The following is a 19,522-nucleotide window of genomic DNA, read 5'->3' on the forward strand; positions in this document are numbered from 1 at the left end:
TCGGCGGGGCCGCCCGCCCCAACGCCCCGCGGCCGGCGGAGGGGGAGCGCCCGGGCACCCCAGGCCGCGCCGACCCGCGGCGGGGGGGAAAGGCCGCCCCGAGCCTGGCGAGCGCGGCCAGGCCCCGCGAGCGACGAGAGCCCCGCGCGATCCCGCCCCGCCCGCGCCGCCGCCCGGTGCGCCGGCGGGAGAGGCGAGACGGGCCGCGGCCCCTTTAAGGGCTTCACCTGTCGGATGCGGTCTGGCGGCGCCGCGCGACCCGGAAGCGGAAGCAGCGGCGGCGGCGGCGGGCGCGGCGGGGGGGTCGGCCGGAAGTGGCGGCCGCGCGGGGAAGGATGCCGCTGCCCGTCCAGGTCTTTAACTTGCAGGTACGGGGCCGCCGCCCCCGGGAGCCCCCTGCCCCCCGGGGCCGCCGCGGCCGCGCTGGGCGTCCCTCCCGCGCGGTGTCCGGCGGCGCGGCCCGGCGCGGCCCTGCCCGGCCGCCGCCTCCGGGTGGCGCGGTGCGGCCTTCCCCTCCGGAGCCGCTCTCGGCCGTCCCGGGGCCCTCGCTCGCCCTTCCGCCGGGCCCGCCAGTGTCGCTTCCGTCGCCGTTCGCGAGGGGCAGCGCCTCGCCGAGCGTCCTCCGGCAGCCGCAGCGGGCCCTTTGCTCGATTTTCGCGTGTACGCGCCGTAGGTAGGGCTTGGGCAGCGGACGGGGGTGCAGCGAGGTGGCGGATGGAGAGGGACCGAGCGGCTGCGGTGCCGGGGAACGCCGCAGGAGCCTGGAGCGGGTCGGTGTAGCGAGCCTGGCCGCTCAGTAACGCACAGGGGATCCCTTTGCGGGTTAGTTGTCTTTCTGCCCTTCAGCAGCCAGCGAGTTTTCTGTCAGGGACCGGGGGTGCGGAGAGTTGGGACAGGGTGAGGGATACTTCAGCATCCGGCTCAGCTGCTCCATCGGTGACAGGTCTGTACCGGGCCCCCTCCCGCGTAGAGCAGGAGGCTTCGGCTCGAGTGTCTGCTGCTCAGCTTGTAGGAGGCCTTAGGAGGTACCTTCCAACAGGGTGCCCTTCTGGGCTTGGGAAATCTTGGGGAGAGAGTGTTATTTTATTTGCTTTGTGAGTAGTTCTTAATTAAGCCTTGTGTCTTCCTTCCAAAATAGAGTTAGCTTCAAAATGTTTGAGTCTGTGTCTCCCAGTGGGACTTCCAGCTCACTTGTGCTTTTCCTTGTCTGGGAGTTAAGAGGGAGGTGCAGAGCGCTGCCTGCCAGTGTAGCAGGACACGGATCATTCTGCTCCACCAGCTGGAGTTACTCTTCGTTTCTGTAATGCTGATTTTGACAGAGTCCATATCGGGTTTTTGGTATGGTAGGCAAACACAGCCTAAAAAATGCAACCCTGACACTTAGTGTTTGTGATACAAGAAAAGAGATAAGGTAGATAAAAACGGAGAAAGTAATGGTCTCTATATATGGTCACTTCAGTGTTTTTATGCACAGTTTTCCTGAGAGGTGATCTGGACAATCAAGAGTCCTTTGTGCCCTCCCTCACTTTCCTTCATGTGGACACTAACAAACTAGGAAACGAACTTTTATATGCTTTACTTGCTTTTACTTCAGATTTTGGGAGATTTCATGTCAGGGTTGAGATATGTACGTATTTGATATGTACCAGTCCGTGAAAGAATAAACAGGCTGTGGGTGAATACAAGATGCATCAATTTTTAGAATTAAGAAAAGCAGATCTACCCTATTCCTCAACAAAAAACACCAACCCACCCCCCACCCTCCCCTCTTTGATTTCTTAACAGACAGAAAAATCAATAAAAACATGGAATTAATTGGGGGGGGGGCAAGGTGGTTGGCATTTTTGTCCTTTCTAAGATCCACTCATGGAATTTACCCCAAATCAGGTGTTGCTTATGGTAACATCTGCACATATTCAGCATTTTATAAGAAGATATTCAGCTTGGTTTTCCCGAGTTTAAATCAGTAATACCTAGGGTGAATGTTCAGCATGCTTTCGACTAGGAGGAGGAAAAGAATTTTGTGATAGCATACCAGTTTTACTTGTGGGACTGCATAGTAAATTGGTTTTAAATGGGAACACGCACAGGCGTTGCATTGATGCAGTTGTGCTGAGGTCATTGTAGTGGTGTGTTCCTCGTGTGGTTCAAAGCAGTGCAAGGTATACTGGGAGAATAAAATTCTGTTGTTCCTGCAAAAGAGAATCTACCTAAACAGTTGGACTCGGATAACTAGGATAGTTCAACTGATGGTAAATTTTTGCAGTGCACATAAATTTTTCCCCAGTATTTGTTAGAAACTATGGAATTGCCATTCTGCGTTGTTCTTTACATTTTTTAATACTTTTAAAAGTGTAACAGTTGTCGTCCGTTGTCGTCCGTCCGTCGTCCCCCCCCCCCCCAATATTACTTTTAAGCATTAAAGCATCTTTGAAAGGTCCTGGTGAGTTTTTTGGGTACTTTTTGAGTTTTGGAGCTTCTCGAGCTCAGTGTCAATGCCTGCTCTAGCTCAAGGAAGAGAAATGGAATGTCATTTGGAATTGAGCATGCATGCCTGAGATACTTTCTAGAATCAGGCTTATTGACCCCCTTCACTTTCTTCTTTGATGGTTTACCAGACAAAATAAAACACTCTCTGTGAATGCTGAGCCTTAGTGCTGCTTGTGTTAGACAAAACATCATGCAGAGTAGTGGTGTTGCTAGAGAAAAATCCTAAACATGTCTAAAGACTGAGGAGTGTTTTTTCATTTTTAAAATTGAATGCATATTTAAGCAAGTCCTTAATAGATCGATTCACATAGTTGTTTCATGCTCAAATGAAATAAGCTACTTTTGACCTCATTTTGCTATTCTAGGGTGCAGTAGAGCCGATGCAGATTGACGTAGATCCACAAGAAGATCAGCAAAATGCACCTGATATCAACTACGTGGTGGAGAACCCCACTCTGGTATGTGCTGGTTGAGGGCCAGTGGGTTACATTTCTTGGGCATGGCCTCTTCCTTTAAGGTTTTTGAAGAACTCTCTCATTTTACTCCTTGTCAAATTGTTATTTAGAGATTAAGAGATTTTCTTCAAAGCAAGGTGGGGCGAGAATAGCAGTGACCTCTTCTGCAGCTCCATGTCACATACTGACCTCTGCTGCACCTTCACAGATGAAGGAGGAATTCCTGTTTTGGACTTGCTGCGTGCTGCCTGTTTGACAGTTTCCCTTCTGAAATAGTTTAGTCCATCTCTGATTATTTACGGAGTCATCATTCCTTCATTTTGAGGCTTGTTTGTTGAGGAGCAAGGCTCAGGTGCTTTACGTATGTAATTAGGACAGAATTCTTCCATTGTTTGATCCTCTAGAGACTGGCTAAAACACAGAGCTCTGGAGTTATAACAAGCTGTATTTGCTTATTTTTAGTTTCTTCAATTTTTAGTTAATGGTTTGAGATTTTGGCCAATTTTTTATGTATCAGCTCAGTAACAGTGAGAGATGGGTGTTGCAGAAGAGAACAAAAATGTTAACTGGAAAAAGTTAAAGCAACATTAAAATTGCAAAATAAAACATTCAGTTAGGAAGCTTTGGATCTCACATACCCTTTGAAGCTTTAATTTGTTCCTCTTGTCCCCGTACCTTATAGCTGTTGTCACATGGTTATTCACTGTTTATTGCACAGCCCTCCTTTGTTGGTTGGTTGGTTGGTTTTGGGGTTTTTGTTGCTTTTGGTTTTTTCAGCATCTGCGCTGATACCTTGTTTGATTTCATTACATTTCAGTTCTGTTCTGAAGCTAGAGTGAAGAAGTGATTATGTTGTGACCTTTATGTCTTTGTTATTACTATAGCATCTAAGTGTTCCACAGAAATTGGCAATTTTCTTTTCACCCTAACTGATGTGAAGGACCATAACTCCCCTTTGACATGCAAAGAGCTGAGGAGTAAAGTGAGATTACTCAGTGATTTCAGGAGTTTCCAGGATTTCAGCAAGGATTTCCTTGCACTGAATCAGGCTAGAATCATGTTAGAAGATGCTACCGTGGCATCTATAGTGGTGTCTTAACGTAGAGACACAGAGGTGAGGGAGTCGGACAGGATGTCGGACAGGATGCATTTTAAATGTCGACAGGCAACCCGACTCTAGAGTTTCCTGCTGCCTGAATGCTTGACTTTGCCCTGAACATTCTGCTGTGCTTGTCTGCATGTCTACTTATGCCTTTAGGAAATCTCCCTGCAATGCCATATCATACCTTTACTAGATGTTTTGTGTTCCTCTTCTCCCCCACCCCACCCCAAGCCTTAAAATCTGTTAAGTGTTTGGAATTTAAACTTCAGATCCTTCCTCAAGAGTAAGAGACCCTATTTGTTCTCAGAGGAGATGTTTGAAGAAATCAGTATGAGCGAAAGAATGCAAATTGTCATATGGAAACTATTTTTCAAGGAAAAACTACATCTGGAATGGTTGTCTGATTTAGAAAACTTCAGCTGAAATGATGGAGTCTTGACAAAATTATTAACGGGTGATATAACCAGTGCTTAAAGTGGGTGAGCTGATTGGCCTTAACGGATAGCATCACAGTTGAAATCAAAAAGGCAAATTGTAACGTGCTGCCTATTTCTGAGGAAATTACTAACATTTGAAGAAAGCAGAAATGGAATAATCTTACCTGATTTTTTCTTTGTCTGAGTCATGTTGCCCTCCGTGAAGGGCTCAGGACTGCAGGAGAACTTGTGCCAGTCACAGTGTACAGGCCTGATTTAGTGCTGCCCTCTTCGCCTTCCAAGACTGGGTTTCGTTTGCAGGATTTGGAGCAGTACGCGTCCAGCTACAGCGGTCTGATGCGAATTGAGCGGCTGCAGTTCATTGCTGATCACTGCCCACAGCTGCGGGTGGAAGCTCTCAAGATGGCACTGTCATTTGTCCAGAGAACTTTCAATGTTGATGTGTACGAAGAAATCCACAGAAAGTTGTCTGAGGCTACCAGGTACTACGAGGTGATGGGAACCTGGGGGGCTTTTTTGACCGAGACCGGTGAGCCACAGTGGGGGACTTTGCATGTTCCTTATGCAGATTGTCTTTGCCCTTAGAATTTGATAGCAGTGAAATGTGTGTATTTTTAAAAGTTTAGACACAGAAGACATTATCTCATTCTGAAGTCTTGGTGTTTTGAAAGGCTACAGGTGGATATTGAGGAGAGTTTAGTCCTTGCAACTGCTTCAAATATTAATGAACACAGTTATCTTTCCTTAGGTAGATTATGGAGGTGAAGCCTCTTCTAGATGCTCATGTGTTCATAAATTAAAACCTTATCTAACTGTTTGCCTTGTTTTGGTAGGTTTTTTTTTTTTTCACTGCCTAACAACAGGTCTGCTGCTAAGGGTACCCTCTGACACTTCACTTACCCGTCCACGCTTCCCCTCTTTGTGTTATTTTTGTTGCTCCGTGCACTGGTTGATTTCCTGTCTGGTTTGCCCTGGCAGTCTTTGCCCTGTATGTGTGACCGTAGGTTCATTGCTTCCTCCTATGTGAAAAGGACTGTTGGTAAAAAAAACAGCAAACAAAAAGCCAAAAAAACTTGGAATGTTTTTTTCTGTTTAAAATATTGGAAAGTGAGTTCAGTGCAAGTAGATATGTGGATCTGAGCTGGATGGAAAAATAAGTTGGATTGCATCTGTACAGTGTAGCTTTGCTCTCAGGCTGTTGCAGTACAGCTGGGGAGAGAACTCGTAAACATGTACACCCTGTGTCCCACGTAGGGGCGTTTGACTGAATTCAGTGACTCTGAATACTTCCATAGAGTGTAATAATTCATTGCAGTACCATTACTAACTTGCTTTCAACTGATTTATAGAGCAGGTTATTTCTTTAAAATTAGCAATGACTTGCTTGTTAATAAAATACCTGCCAAAGATCATTAGGATAATTTTGAGAAGAATTTGTAAACATCTGTGATGTTACTGTTTTCACTGGAAATCTTAGCAGTCTTTCTCTTTTTTCCCCACCATCCTTGTTTTCTCTTTGGTCTGTTTGTTAGGGTAACAGTGCCAGGTATTTAGCAGACCTCTGTTTTGCAAAGTTTGCAGCATAACAGCCCCATCCAAACTCTTTCCTTTCAGAGAACTGCAGAATACACCTGATGCTGTCCCTGATAGTGGAACTGAACCCCCTCCTCTTGACACAGCTTGGGTTGAAGCTACACGCAAAAAAGCTCTTCTTAAACTGGAGAAACTCGACACAGATCTGAAAAATTACAAAGGGAACTCCATCAAGGAGAGTATCAGGTGAGATGCAGAAGGCTCTGCTGGAGCAAGGAAGAGCATTTTGCTCCTCCAGACACCTAACACAGGATGTCACCTGCATTCAGTGCCTTAGGTCAGTGTGTTGAGTTACTTGTTTGGAACAAGCTGACCGTGTCCCTTTCTGAACACACAGTTTATTGGTATTTTAATTCCTGTGCTCCAGGAGAGGCCATGATGACTTAGGTGATCATTACCTTGACTGTGGGGACCTCAGCAACGCTCTCAAGTGTTACTCGCGAGCCCGTGATTACTGCACCAGTGCTAAGCATGTTATCAACATGTGTCTCAATGTCATCAAGGTAGGAAGGAGGGTTTGCAGGAAGTGGTACCCGCTGTGTTTCTGATATCTGCTGTAATGTCCACCTGTACTTTGCTCTGGTTACACCTCTGGTGTCTGCAGTGATGCTGCTTATCTAAGTAACACCATTTATCCGTGCCTGTCTCTGGCTCTCTACAGGTCAGTGTCTACCTCCAGAATTGGTCTCATGTTCTGAGCTATGTGAGCAAGGCTGAGTCTACACCAGAAATTGCAGAAGTAAGGTCCTGCTTTTTAACTTGCATGGGTTTTCCCTTTGTTTTCTGTCTCCAAAATTTGTAAAACGATTTCTTCCTTTGCCCCTTTACGACTTGCTCCCTATAAGACTCCCTTCTTCCCCTAATCCAGCCTCCTTGGCTGCTGTACTGTTTCATTTGAAATCCATTGCTGCTTTTCTCCCATGATATGTGTGTAGAAAAATCAAACTCATGGTAAAAGCAGAGAGACTTCCCATCCTCAATTCTTGCCATATTTCCCAAGAGAAATAAGATGAAGTTATCTTGCTGTTGAGATTCGCAAGTTAATTATTAGGATGAAATGTCCCAAGGACAGTTGTCATCATAATGGTTTTCATACTGCTCGCTCACTACTGCTTTTTTTTACCCTTTAGCAAAGAGGAGAAAGAGACAGCCAGACACAAGCAATTCTCACCAAACTGAAATGTGCAGCAGGTGAGTGAATCCTTCAGCTTCCCGTACTGTCTGCCCATCTTTCTGCCTGTTAGCTGTCCCTAGGGCTCCTTGGCAACAGTGTGTGCTTGGCTTATTTTTATTCTCTCAGATTTGACAGACTTTGTATTTTCTCACCAGAAATGCAAAATTTAATAAAGCTGATGAGATGGAACTGCTGACTTGTTTTTGCCATTTCTTTCTTCTCCCTAAGTTTCTTCGGAGAGGGTGCCAGTGTGAGTCAATGCAGTTCAAAGGTTGCTAGATACTGTCCAGGACTCTCGTTTCACTTTGATAGTGAAGGCACTAGCAACCATGTGGGGGCCTGTCTGCTCCCCAGATTTTGCGATTTCTCCTAATTTGTATGCTATCATAAACAAAGGACTAACTTTTTCTGGTTCCTAGGCTTGGCTGAGCTAGCTGCTCGGAAGTACAAACAGGCTGCAAAGTGCTTCTTGTTGGCATCGTTTGATCACTGTGATTTCCCTGAGGTGAGGACCAGGAGGGAGCTGTGTGCAGGTCTTGGAGGGGATGTAATTCTTCTAAGTGTTAGGTTGTAAAATTCAGATATTGTAGTTATTCTCACATCACTCCTGTATAGTTTGGTGATGCTGTGAACCATGTGGGTGGTTTTTTTTAGAAAAAGTCTCTGTTCTTGAGTCCTCTAAATGATCTACTCTAGATCACATAGGAATTGCCTGTGAGATTTGTGTACCTGTGTAGCTCAGTCAAAAGACTGGCTGTTGGGAGTGGTTTCTGCTCTCTTAGCAGTGGACAGTCACTCCCCGGGCTCTGGGTGAACGCCTGAGAGCATGCTGAGTGGTTCTGCTGCATTTGACAAGGACTAATCTTGTCACTGCCTGAAGGAAAGGCCTGGGGTAGAATACTTAATTCCAACCTTCTGCCACTTTAGTAGTCAGTGACAGTTTTCTCTCTCTCTCTCTAGTTGTTATCTCCTAGCAATGTGGCTGTCTATGGTGGTCTCTGTGCCCTTGCTACCTTTGACCGTCAGGAACTACAACGAAATGTGATCTCCAGCAGGTGAGTGATGCCGTGAGAGGAGTCTGTGTGTACTGGACCTCTGCTGGGACATGGGGCTTTGGCTGAGAGTGAATTCTGGCAGGAGGAATAACTTTCTCATACAGAAGAGAAAGAATCACTGAGCCGTCATTTGGCTTTAGCATTAAGTGGTGTTTCACTGCCTACAATGCAGTGGTTAATCACAGCTGAAATTTTAGTGGTATAACAGAAGTTTCCAACCCAGGTCCAATCCAACATGTACGTAGCCCAATCTTCTATCTCCATCAGCAGTCCATGTCAGAAGGCAGCTGTGAGATAATTCGCCTTCACATTACCACTTGTTCTGGTAATTGTATTAATACAATAAATGTTAATTGTATTAATACAATTTAATTGTTAATACAATTTGCAGCGTTAAGAGAATTACAGTCTTTGGGAGAAAAATTTGTTTGTCATAGATTGAACTACAGTGATACTGAATTCCTGTCAGCTAAGTGTATGGAAGCACTAATTTTAAGTTGATGTGGAAAAACGGTTGTTACCCTGACTTTTTTATTGGCTGATTCATGGGGTGAGATCCCAAGGTTTGGGAACCTGTGATGGAGAATTGGGAGAACACTGAGAAAGAGTGTGCATCCCGACGATCTCCCACACTGACGATAGGCTGTTTTCTGAGACAGTTGCGTGCTTAACCTACCTATGGCATGCTGGACTTAGTGAAGGCTGTGCTGTGAAAGGGAATACAGAGCTGGCCAGCACAGGCTACAGTGCATGCACAGATGTCGCCTATGTTTTCTGTGGGTATATCCTGATTTTGACCTATTCCCACTCATTTTTTTTGTCTTGTGTGGACTACTTGGTTTGTCAAAAGACTCTTGCCTTCTTTCATCACAGCTCTGATGCTGTGCTCCATGTCTCTTGTGTTCCAGGCTCCCAGCCCTGCTGAAAATGGTCTGTTAGACCATTTTCTAACAGACCCAATCTGGTCTGTTAGAAAGTAAATTCTTGGAATCTTCAAATGATAGTGAGAGTTTGTAACCTTGCAGCTTGGAGTGATGGGGTTGTGGGGAATCGAACTGACGGGTTCCAGTGTCTGATCACGGCCATCTTTATCTGTAGCTCCTTCAAATTGTTTCTGGAGCTGGAGCCACAGGTTCGTGACATCATCTTCAAGTTTTATGAGTCTAAATATGCTTCATGCCTGAAGATGCTGGATGAAATGAAGGTGAGTTGCAGGGAAGCAGTGCAGAACAGACCCTAGAAGTTCCCTTTCCCTTCGCCTAGCCTTTCGTGAGAAGCAGTGACTGTTAAAAGTAGCTACTAAGAGTGTTCAACTCTTCTGTGTCTTCTGTCTCCTGATGTGGTGAATGGAAACTGGGAGTAGTTTAGCAGCAGAGGGTGAGGGGAAACGGTAGCTTTTTAAAATATATTGCTAGTTCTTTTATGCATTCTAGTTTTATGGCATTGTATTGCTGTAGTGTAATATCCTCAAGGTTTAAGTATATACATGTATATGTTTCAGAACATAGGAATAATATATTTTTCCAGGCTGCTTCTCAGCTTCTGATGTGTTGTTTTTGCACAGGACAACCTGCTGCTGGATATGTACCTTGCACCTCATGTCAGGACGCTTTATACCCAGATTCGAAATCGTGCCCTTATCCAGGTAATTGTTCCTGTAATCTGAGAAGCGGATGAACAGTCAGATAGGCTATCTCTTTGTAATTGCTTTTCCCATGGTTTTTCAGAGGGCGGGGGAGTACACCTGGCAACTGAATGTTTTCTTCTTCCTAGTACTTCAGCCCCTATGTGTCGGCAGATATGCGCAAGATGGCTACTGCTTTTAATACCACGGTGGCTGCTCTGGAAGATGAACTTACTCAGCTGATCCTGGAGGGACTGATCAACGCCAGAATAGACTCTCACAGTAAGGTGAGTGCATCTGAACCACAGACTGTAGGCTGAACAGCTGTACTAAGATTAGAAACTCTCCATTCCTGGGACACTTTGCAGCTGCGTTCATCTGTTGCGACTGGTATTTTCAGTAGGGCTTGATCTGTGTGTAAGCTTGGACTCCGCGATACCTTAGCTTTGCTCCCTTGCCCAGAAAGGGCTTTCTGCTGTGGAACCCTGTCACAGCTCTGGTGTGCAGTTCTCTGTGTTGGTTACAGATTCTTTATGCTCGAGATGTAGATCAGCGCAGCACAACTTTTGAGAAGTCTTTACTAATGGGCAAAGAGTTTCAGCGCCGTGCCAAAGCTATGATCCTGCGAGCTGCAGTCCTGCGCAACCAGATACATGTCAAGGTGAGGGCGTGTTAAATGTGGACTTCTAGAGAGTGTTAAGATTTGGTGGTTTTTTTTTTTTTTTTTTTTTGAAACTGAAACTATAAAAGTTGGTGAATTGAAGATTCTGGAGGGGAATGAATTTATTGTGCTCATGACTGGACAAATTCTTACAATACTAAATACTAAATATGTAAGAAGCAAGCGTTTCTAGCCAACACATTGACCTGCTTGTACAACAACTTTGAAGTTTATATGCTTGGATTGATTATTACTCATTCATTCCAACTAATTCTTTGTGCACATATCTTTTATCTTATTAAAACAAAGTTTGTTTGAAGTAATTTTTTTAGTAGAGGAAGTAAAAAATGCATGACTTGCTTGGAGTGTTCCTTCCAGGATGCAGTTCCAAAAGGATGCCCTTAGGGAGGACAGGCCATCTGCCACAGAACATGTGAAATTCTCTAGTGTATTAATCTCTGTGATAACTAACTGCCAGATAGGATTCAGCTTCTGGGGCCAACAGCACCTTGTACATAGTAAATAAGAGTGGCTTTAAAGTTCTGGCTTGCCTTTTTTAGGAACAGTTCCTGTGAACTGCAGCTATAGAAGTTGTAAACACAAAACTTTTGCAAAGCCATCATTATTTATGAGTTGGGGGGGGTGCTCTCCCGCTGTTCTTACCCTGCTGTGCTTCACCAGTGCTTCATTTGGTCTCTCAGGAAGCGCTCTGCAGGATATTTACACATCACTAACTAGGATGTGTTTTGGTCTTGTTGCAGTCTCCTCCGAGAGAAGGTAGCCAAGGGGAGCTTACTCCAGCTAACAGCCAGTCCAGGATGAGCACCAACATGTGAAAAACTTCGTGCACTACCAAAAGAAATGGTCCCTCCAGGACTGTACCCAGTGTCTCACCCACTAACTGCTGAGCTTCACAAACTATCCCTGTCTCCCTCACTTCTTGCTTGGATTGAGAGGGTCAGGGCTGATGGTGGATGAATATTCCAATGACTTCAATTCTCCTTGAAAAGAAATTCTTTCTAAAAACAGCATCCCTGCAATGGGTCATCATTTCAGTTTTGGTAGAACATCTTCCTCCATTCTCCTGCTTCCACCACTCCATAAAGAGCTGTCAGGTTATTCATACAGATGCCGATTTGAGAGTTTTTCAGCTGCTATTAGTTTTCTTGTTTCAAAGCTGCAAAAATAGTTAGTGTTAAGTTGAATGGACAGGTGTGATCTAAGATGAATTTTGCTGGCCTGAAAGTATTGCCTTGCTTCTGAGCAATGTTAAGCTTTCTGTTTATTGCAGATAAACTTACAGGTGCATTGCTCTTAATTATGGAGCTAGAATTCTGGTGGGAGAGGAGATGTCCTTTGAGAAGCTCTTAATGATTTTTCACCTACACCAGAAAACATGGCACTGCTTCCATGCATTCAGTCACAGGCCTTTATTTTAGGGTGTTATGTTTACCTGGATCCAGGTTCTTTCTCTCTGGCCTCTGTTTTCAAAGACCTGTTTCCCGATGTGTTTCCCACTTGTGCATGACCTGACTTTGGGGTCCAGTGTTACCATAGCAGTGAATGTCTACTTCATCCAAATATTGCTGCTTGTCCAGTCTTAACTGCCACAGTGTGTGATGGTTCCCAACATGTGCAACAGTTGCTTCTGGCAGCACGGGTAAATGCCATAAAATACCACTCGAGTCCTGTGGAAGAGCTGAAAGCAGCCAACCTAGGTGCCCGCTCTCCAGGTGCATTTATTCCGCTTTTCCTTTTGTAAAGGGATGAAAGGTGGCAGCCCAGGTCTGTGCGTGTTCTGTGTTCATGAAAGGAGATGTGCACTGAAATTTCTGAAGTCACTGCTGCCTTGCGGTCATCTAATCCATAAGGCAAGCTCAGAATTTTGATCCAGCCCTGACTGGTCTGGTAACTGACTGCAGATGTTACTGTTAATGTGTTCATGCTTTTTTTTTTTTTTTTTAATAAGTTGTTATATCTAGTGCATTAAACAGCAGGATTGAAAAGCTTCTGAGTATTTGGAGTTTTGTGTTAAAGACGGGTTTTAGGGATCTTGATCTCAAGCCATTGATTTTTTGTTAAGCTTGATGATGTTTTGTAGGCTGTTGTATTTTGCTTTCGGATCTGGTTGGAGATGTAGCTTGGATGAACTGTGAACAAAGTGCAATTTGAGGGAATGCTCTAACCACAAGATTCCTGGACAGCATTTGCACGGCTGCTGAATTGCAACAGTGCTCTCTCCCCCTGGCTTTCCGTGCTTTTTATGACTTAGGTGCTGAAAATGGAAGCAATAGTTCCTGTGAGGACTTTTGTTAAATGTCTTCCATTTGGCATGGAAAAGTTCTCCCATTTTTGAGGGGGAAAAAGAAAGAGCTAGTTAATGACAAACTTGTGAGTCGAGCATCACCAATGGCCAGTTTAGTGAGACAGGCAAGTTGAGTTGTCAGGTAAATGGCTGCACATCCTTGTAGAAATGTTGGGAATGTCATTTTAATGCTTTCTGCTCATGCTGAAGGGAAGCCATTCAGTCCTATAATACTACTTAAACATTCTTGCTTTCTTCCTAAAATGGGCCACTGATAAAATTTCGAAGGAAAAGATCTTGAGAAGGTGATTTTGCAACCCAGTTAAGTGCATCAGATCAGCTGGCTCTTTGCTTACGCACAGCTTCCACTGTCTTGGCTTGATTAGGTTACTGCTGTTCCCTCCTGGAGGCTTTCTGCTGGGGGAGCCCCTCATAAGCTTGATGAGAGCTTCTGCCCTTCCAGACACCCCACGTGTCCGCTCTGGGAGGCGGCCGCAGCGCGTGTCCTTTGGCAGTCGTGGAGCCCACGAGGTGGCAACAGCAGTTCCCAGCTCTTGCTGTGGCCCGAGGCAGTTCCGTAGCTGGGGCAGAGGGATCAGTTTCTTCTCTCCAGACGAAAATGCTTACAGCCTCTTCTGGGCAGAGAGAGCATTTCTCTGTTATTAGTTCATTGGCACTATTCAAGCACAGTGTATGCTTTTGTATACAACTATTGGCATCTAACCCTTTCCTTTAGCCTGTGAAAGAGGCTGCCGTTGCTTTAGGATCTTGTAGATGTGAGTCAGGGCTGTCCAGGGGTATTTCTTCTAGACATTGTTCAACGCCTGCTTCAGTCCTAACTCCTACTGGTCCAAAAATCCGGAAATAACAACACAGCATGGATATAGTTCTGTATAACTTGTAAGCAGTTTCCCCCAATGAAAGATTATTCTTACCTTAAATTTCTAAGTAATTTCCCAAGTAATAAATGGGAAAATAGTGACTCACATAGAATGAATTTCCATTGATTCTCTGTGACCACGAAGGTAATTCAGTGGATGAAGTTTTGTAGGATCTGTAGCATGTTGGTATGTTCAGAGGAACTTATTTAAGTGGATTTCATGAAATTGTGCAGCACTGTTTTGTTGATGAGGAAGGAGATGCCAATGTTAAGCCATAAGTGATGGTGTCTTCATGCAGTGTAAATCCTGCTTTCTTTATCTGACCTAGCTAGGAATAAAGGAAAAACAGTTGGAAAGAACCTGGTTCTTTTGGCAAAGGCAGTTTCAATTAGCACAACTAATTTTAGCAGTAATGTAGAAACTGCCATTATGAGATTTGTGTTGGAGTAGTTGGAGATGATTGGTAATTATCTGGCCAGATCTTGTCCAGCATAGTGGTCTGTGTTGCTGGGATTTGTAGAGGGGGGTCTCTAAGAGGGGGAGGTTGTGCTGGGGCAGCTGCCGTTGAAGAGGCTTCAGTGGATGAGGGAGAGGGACAGAGCTCAGTCTGTGCCCCGTGCCGTGCATGTGTGATGTGGACATTGGTTTCTGGGACTCTGCCGTAACGGTCTTAGCATCACTTCCTAACTTAGGTGAAATTTCAGCATTTTTCCATCCTCTGCTGCTGCTGAATAAGGTATTATTTCTGATACATGCAATGTAATATAAACTTTCAGAAAAACAAATGAGGAAACTTAATAATAGCAGAAGTGCTTCTGACAAAGACCCATCATGCATGGGTAGAAAGTACTGGTCAAGCTTTTTTTTTTTTTTTTTTTTTTTTAAGAGTAAAGTCTCAGCTAACTTAATTTGGCTATTCAAGGTTCTTACGCCGTTTCCTTCATTACTTGTTACATGAAGCAGATGACAGTGGGGGAGCAGTGTGCTCCACAGGACAGTGCTCTTAGTGTTTTCTTATGCCACCCCCTTGTGAGAACTGAGACTAATACAAGTCAGCATTTCATTTTTTCAGTAGTCCACCAGCTGTGAATTTGCAGTAGGGTGAAAAACACCAAACTGGTATGGAACTGACTTCTGCCTATCTCTGATGCTGTTAGGAAATAGGGGGTGAGTTACTCTCCGCTTTGCAAATGCGCTTTGTACTTCAACGGGTATTATTTTGGCTTCTGCGTTCCTATGGATCTGTAAATTCCATTCAAGGTTTCATCGGGTCTGGTAGGACAACTTAGCTTTAGATCATCTCACAGGATAACTTGATCAGGCTGAATTAATTAGATAGGGAACAGAAACCGGCTAATAGTGTATATCAACCTCTAAGAGAAATGTATGAGATTCAGTAGTTAGAAGTTTGGTAAATTCCTAATGCAAGAAAGAGAGTTTCTTGACAGCAAAGAAATAATTCAAGATTAGGCTTCAGTAGACTTATTAAAACTTATCAAAAGCTACAGACTGAAGGGTAGCAGCATTAGCAAGAGATGGTCTAATTCAAACAAGAATTCAAGTGGCAAGAGCTGTAAATCTGTCTTACGCAGTAGATCAGGCTGGGTAATCTTGTCGTCTTTGATCCCACAGGTACCACCGTTCCAGTTCTCTAATGCTTCTGCAGCTGTAGCTTTGACTGTTGTGCTCAGTGTGCCTGTAGTTTATGTGAGTGTGAAGTCTATGTGTACATAAAGCTTGTACCCTGTAAATACATGCTGAGATCCAGGGTATTCAGTCTTTGTTTCAATGTAATTCTTTTTGTCTTTTGTTTTTTTTTTTAATTCTCTGATATCTCATCTCATAAGCTGTTTGCCAAATAAAGGCAGTTGGCTTTTTTTTTTGTCAGGTGAACTATGACTACTTTTTCTTGTGTGCCTCTGAAAATGGATTTAGAATCAAGAATCCAATCTTCCTCACACCCAAAGACTGGGGATCATTTTCACCATCATTCTACATGCAGAACACTGTCTTTTCCTCCCCCTACTCCCATTAAAATTAAGTAGTATATATATCTTCTCAAGGGCCTGTGAAACAGAAACAAAACAGGACATTACCTTGCTGAGCTGGTGAGACTGCAATTTTTTGATTAGATATAAACAGGATAATTAGTATATTGCCTAGCCTGAAAGTAATCCCTAGTTAGTGTAAGTGCAGGTGTGCCCAGCATGAACGGCTCGGCTTCACTCGTGTTGCAATAGTGCCTCCTAATTCACAAGCATTGTTTATTAAGAAATTGATACGCTGGTCATCTTTACCTTATTAATTGCAAGGTTATCATCTTCTAGAATGTCTGTTGGAAGTTCAGGTTGCAACTTTCTTTTCCATTGGTGTGGTGATTTGTAGTTAGATGTGCAAAGGGACTTGGTGAGCCGCTGGGTGAGGAGCCTCTGCCGGGGCCTGGCACCGGAGCTGATGGGATCAGCCAGCAACTCTCTGTCTGCACTGCTGACTAAGAAAAGCAGTGGAAGAGGGGGTGGGGACAAATATGCCTTAAGTACTAATTCTGTATAGAAATGTGTCCAGTTGGGATTCTCAAGTATAAGGCCCTTCCTGAATTTAGGAGCCTAAAGCCAGCTTGGTCCTTTCTTCACGCCGGTAAGTAATTCTGTGGTGAGACTGTACTTGTGAGAGATGTGTTCTAAAATCCCCGTGTCCTGTCTCTCACATAGCACCAGTCTGCTGCTGTGCTCTAACAGTGAATGTTTCTCATGCAAATGCCTTTTCTGACTTTGTAGATCTTCTCTGGCACAGTAAGCAGAATGACTGAGCTTTCTGATGTTTTTGGGAAACTGTAAACTGGAAGGGGTCAGGTAAGCTCTTTGAAATTCCATGATAATGAACATTTAGCTTTTTATTAGAAGAGGGGCTTTTCAAACAGACCAGGGAACTCAGAATGTTTGACAGCTTTAAAGTGTATGCCTGTGCGAGGGAAGAAGTGGACGATTTCCACAGGAGCGGGAGGCGAGGTTTCAAACTCCCGTCGTCTTTAAATAAGGCAGAGAAGCACTTTTAAACTTGTCTCTCCCACACTGATCACTGGGCTATTTGGTAAATGCCACACCCTTTCCCGCCCCCTTGGTTTCTGTGCTAGTTCCAGTTCACAAGGCAAACTGGAGTAACACCTACCAGCGTAGTGTCTAAACTTGATTTGAATACAAGGGTAGTCAGAAATGATGAAAGCAGCTGAAAGTCTTGGTTAACAAGCTGATTAAGGTTGGAAGATGCTATTCCCAGAACATCATGGAAAATATTTTGTTCAAGTAACAAGCAAATGAAACGGGAAGACTCAGTAGGAATTTGAACTACTTTTACTTGTTAAAATAGGTAGAAAGCCACAACTAAATGTTAGGCAGGATTTAAGTCCAGCCTCCGAATGGATACGACGTTCTTACCTCTTGCAGTCCCTCTAGAGGACTTAGTGTGAGTGAGTGGGAACAGCTGGATAAAAGCTGGATGCAGACAAGTCTCCAAAGAGACTGAAGACGTGTGTGATCATGGGATAGGGGAGGTGCCTGCAGAAACAGCCTGGAAAATGGGAACACAGACGAGAAGTGGGCACAAGGGTGAGTGACGTGAGGGTGGGCCAAGGCCTCTGCTCCACATAGGGTGCTCTGCTTGGTGATCTGTTAACTTGCTTGTTATGCTTCGAATGAGAACATTTCTCCATGGATTGAATAAGTCTACAGCTACTAGTAGTTTTGGGTGCTTTTTCAGGATACTGTTCCCGTCCATGTATGAACTCATGACTGTAAACTATAACATAGTTTGTAATGCAGGTTAGGAAATATAAACTGATCTTGCCAGGGCTTGAGGGGGTGTGTGTACACATGCCTGCATGAACACACACACACACAAGCATGGAATAGTTGTTGAGAAGTCAAAAAAATCATGTTAAAAATGGTTTAAAAATAATCAGGGCATGCTGTTATCTCCTGATTCCTGAAAGTGCTGTGTTTCTGTCATTAAAACAAAAAAAAAAGTCTTGAGCACCTCTTTTGACTGGGGTGGGACAGGGATGGGTTGTCCCTATTTTCAGAAGTGCATGGTGCTACATTTGCTTTCTGACCTTCGATGCACTTTTGATTTTTGGTTTATTACTGTTCAGAAAACTTTTCCAAGGCAAGTGCTCTTCTGCGCTGAGATGACACTTTGCCAGTGCTTTATGCAGACCTAGTCTTCTGGGTGCTGGGCGTCCGGTTCATTTCCTTTCTGACCCAGTGTAACTTCCAAAAGGGAGTATCTGACAAACCCTGACAGGCAGAGGAAGAATCTCTGCAATCAGGATTCCAGAAAAATAAGTGTCCTGGCTTAAAACAAGCATACTTAGTCTAGCAAGCAGGGCATGCTCTTAAACATACGCCAAAGCTCCTGATGGTCTGGGCATGTGAAGCAGAGGTTTGAGTTGCTAGAAGCAGGTCCCTGGGACAGCGCCGTAGTTGGCACCTACACCCGCTGGAGCCTGACACGCTCGCAAGCAATTTTATACGGGCAGGAATGGCTCAGGACAGAGACCAGGCACTCAACTCTGTCATCCTCCCCCTGCCCCACATCCTCTTTCCTTCTTTCTCATACCCATTCTCCCACACACCCCCAAGCTTTTAGTTCTTCTTTTTTTTTTTTTTTCTCTTTTCTCCACTTCCCTTGAAGAAACAGTAGTTTAAGACCTGCTAATTTTATGGTTAAAGGCTCTAGTACTCTATAGGGCTTGTTCCTACGTGCCAGCTTTGCCAAACCAAGCATGGCTGGAGTGCACCATCAGTTTTACCCCCACCCCCCACCCCCAGTAGCCACCTGTGACGAGGAGCATGACCAGGCCGGCTGCTGTCAGTGCGCCCCGGTGCAGGGAGCGGCAGCGTGCGCTGCAGCAGTGTCACTAAGCACTCACTGATACAAACAGCACTCAGGAAATAGGCCCAAGGGAGCTAAATTTTTAAAGCTGAGCTATGCTTTATTTATTTATTCTAGCTTATGATGGGATGGCTTGACTTCCAGGTCTTCAATCTATTACCGCTGCATACCATTGCTGATTTTCTTCTTTTTTGTTTGCCGACACTCTTTACAGCACGCCCAACACTGGAAGGCTGCACTGACTGAGTGCCCAGGAGACACACAAAGTCCCTGGGGAAAGGGTGAAAGCCAGGTAGGGGTCTTGCATGTGTGGACCTGCATCTGGTTTTTGACAACACTTCCCACAGAATTTATCAGGTGGGAAGGAGAAAGAATGATCATATAATTAAATAGGAGACTTTGAGCAGGGAAAGGTTCATGGACTTGGTTCTAACAGCATGTTTCAGTCAACCCCCTCTGTTAACACAGAGATTTCATTCTCCCCCCAACCTTTGGCTCATGGGAGCCCATTAAGCTTTATCATACTATATATAACTCGTAACTGTTAATACATGATGTGGTTATAGCAACATTTTACAGTTTTACATTCACATTTTCAAAGTACTGCTCAATTCCTTTCTGCATTGAAAACATGGCCTGCTGAAACTCAGACAAATGTGACACATTTTCTATTACTGAAGAAGTCTGACACTGCTATTTTTACTGTGCCAGGAGGCTGTTCTAATACAAGACATTTATTCCCCAATATTAAAAACCAGACATAAAGGGTTAATGAACACAAGAGGCAGATTGTGATGGCAGCTTATAGAGGTTGCCCCCACCCAAAAATGCAGCATTTTCAGTCTTTAAAACACA

General features: G+C 44.5%; 1 protein-coding gene across 2 annotated transcripts; it reads left to right on the plus strand.

Annotated features, from left to right (window-relative positions):
* Positions 1-270: 270 nt before the first annotated feature.
* Positions 271-15,670, plus strand: GPS1 (G protein pathway suppressor 1). Of its 2 annotated transcripts, none has more exons than XM_074889707.1 (14): positions 271-368; positions 2,856-2,948; positions 4,785-4,966; positions 6,099-6,263; positions 6,445-6,580; positions 6,739-6,816; positions 7,208-7,268; positions 7,671-7,756; positions 8,212-8,306; positions 9,405-9,510; positions 9,871-9,951; positions 10,080-10,217; positions 10,457-10,591; positions 11,353-15,670. In XM_074889707.1, exons 1-14 carry the CDS (start codon positions 336-338, stop codon positions 11,425-11,427), a joined length of 1,464 nt encoding a protein of 487 aa, XP_074745808.1. In that variant the 5' UTR covers positions 271-335; the 3' UTR covers positions 11,428-15,670. The 2 variants fall into 2 exon arrangements, with proteins under 2 accessions (XP_074745808.1, XP_074745809.1); XM_074889708.1 differs by lacking the exon at positions 271-368 and adding an exon at positions 674-822.
* The last annotated feature ends 3,852 nt before the right edge of the window (positions 15,671-19,522 follow it).

Source organism: Strix uralensis, chromosome 19 (assembly GCF_047716275.1).
Source record: "Strix uralensis isolate ZFMK-TIS-50842 chromosome 19, bStrUra1, whole genome shotgun sequence".
In the NCBI taxonomy this organism is placed as follows: Eukaryota; Metazoa; Chordata; class Aves; order Strigiformes; family Strigidae; genus Strix; species Strix uralensis.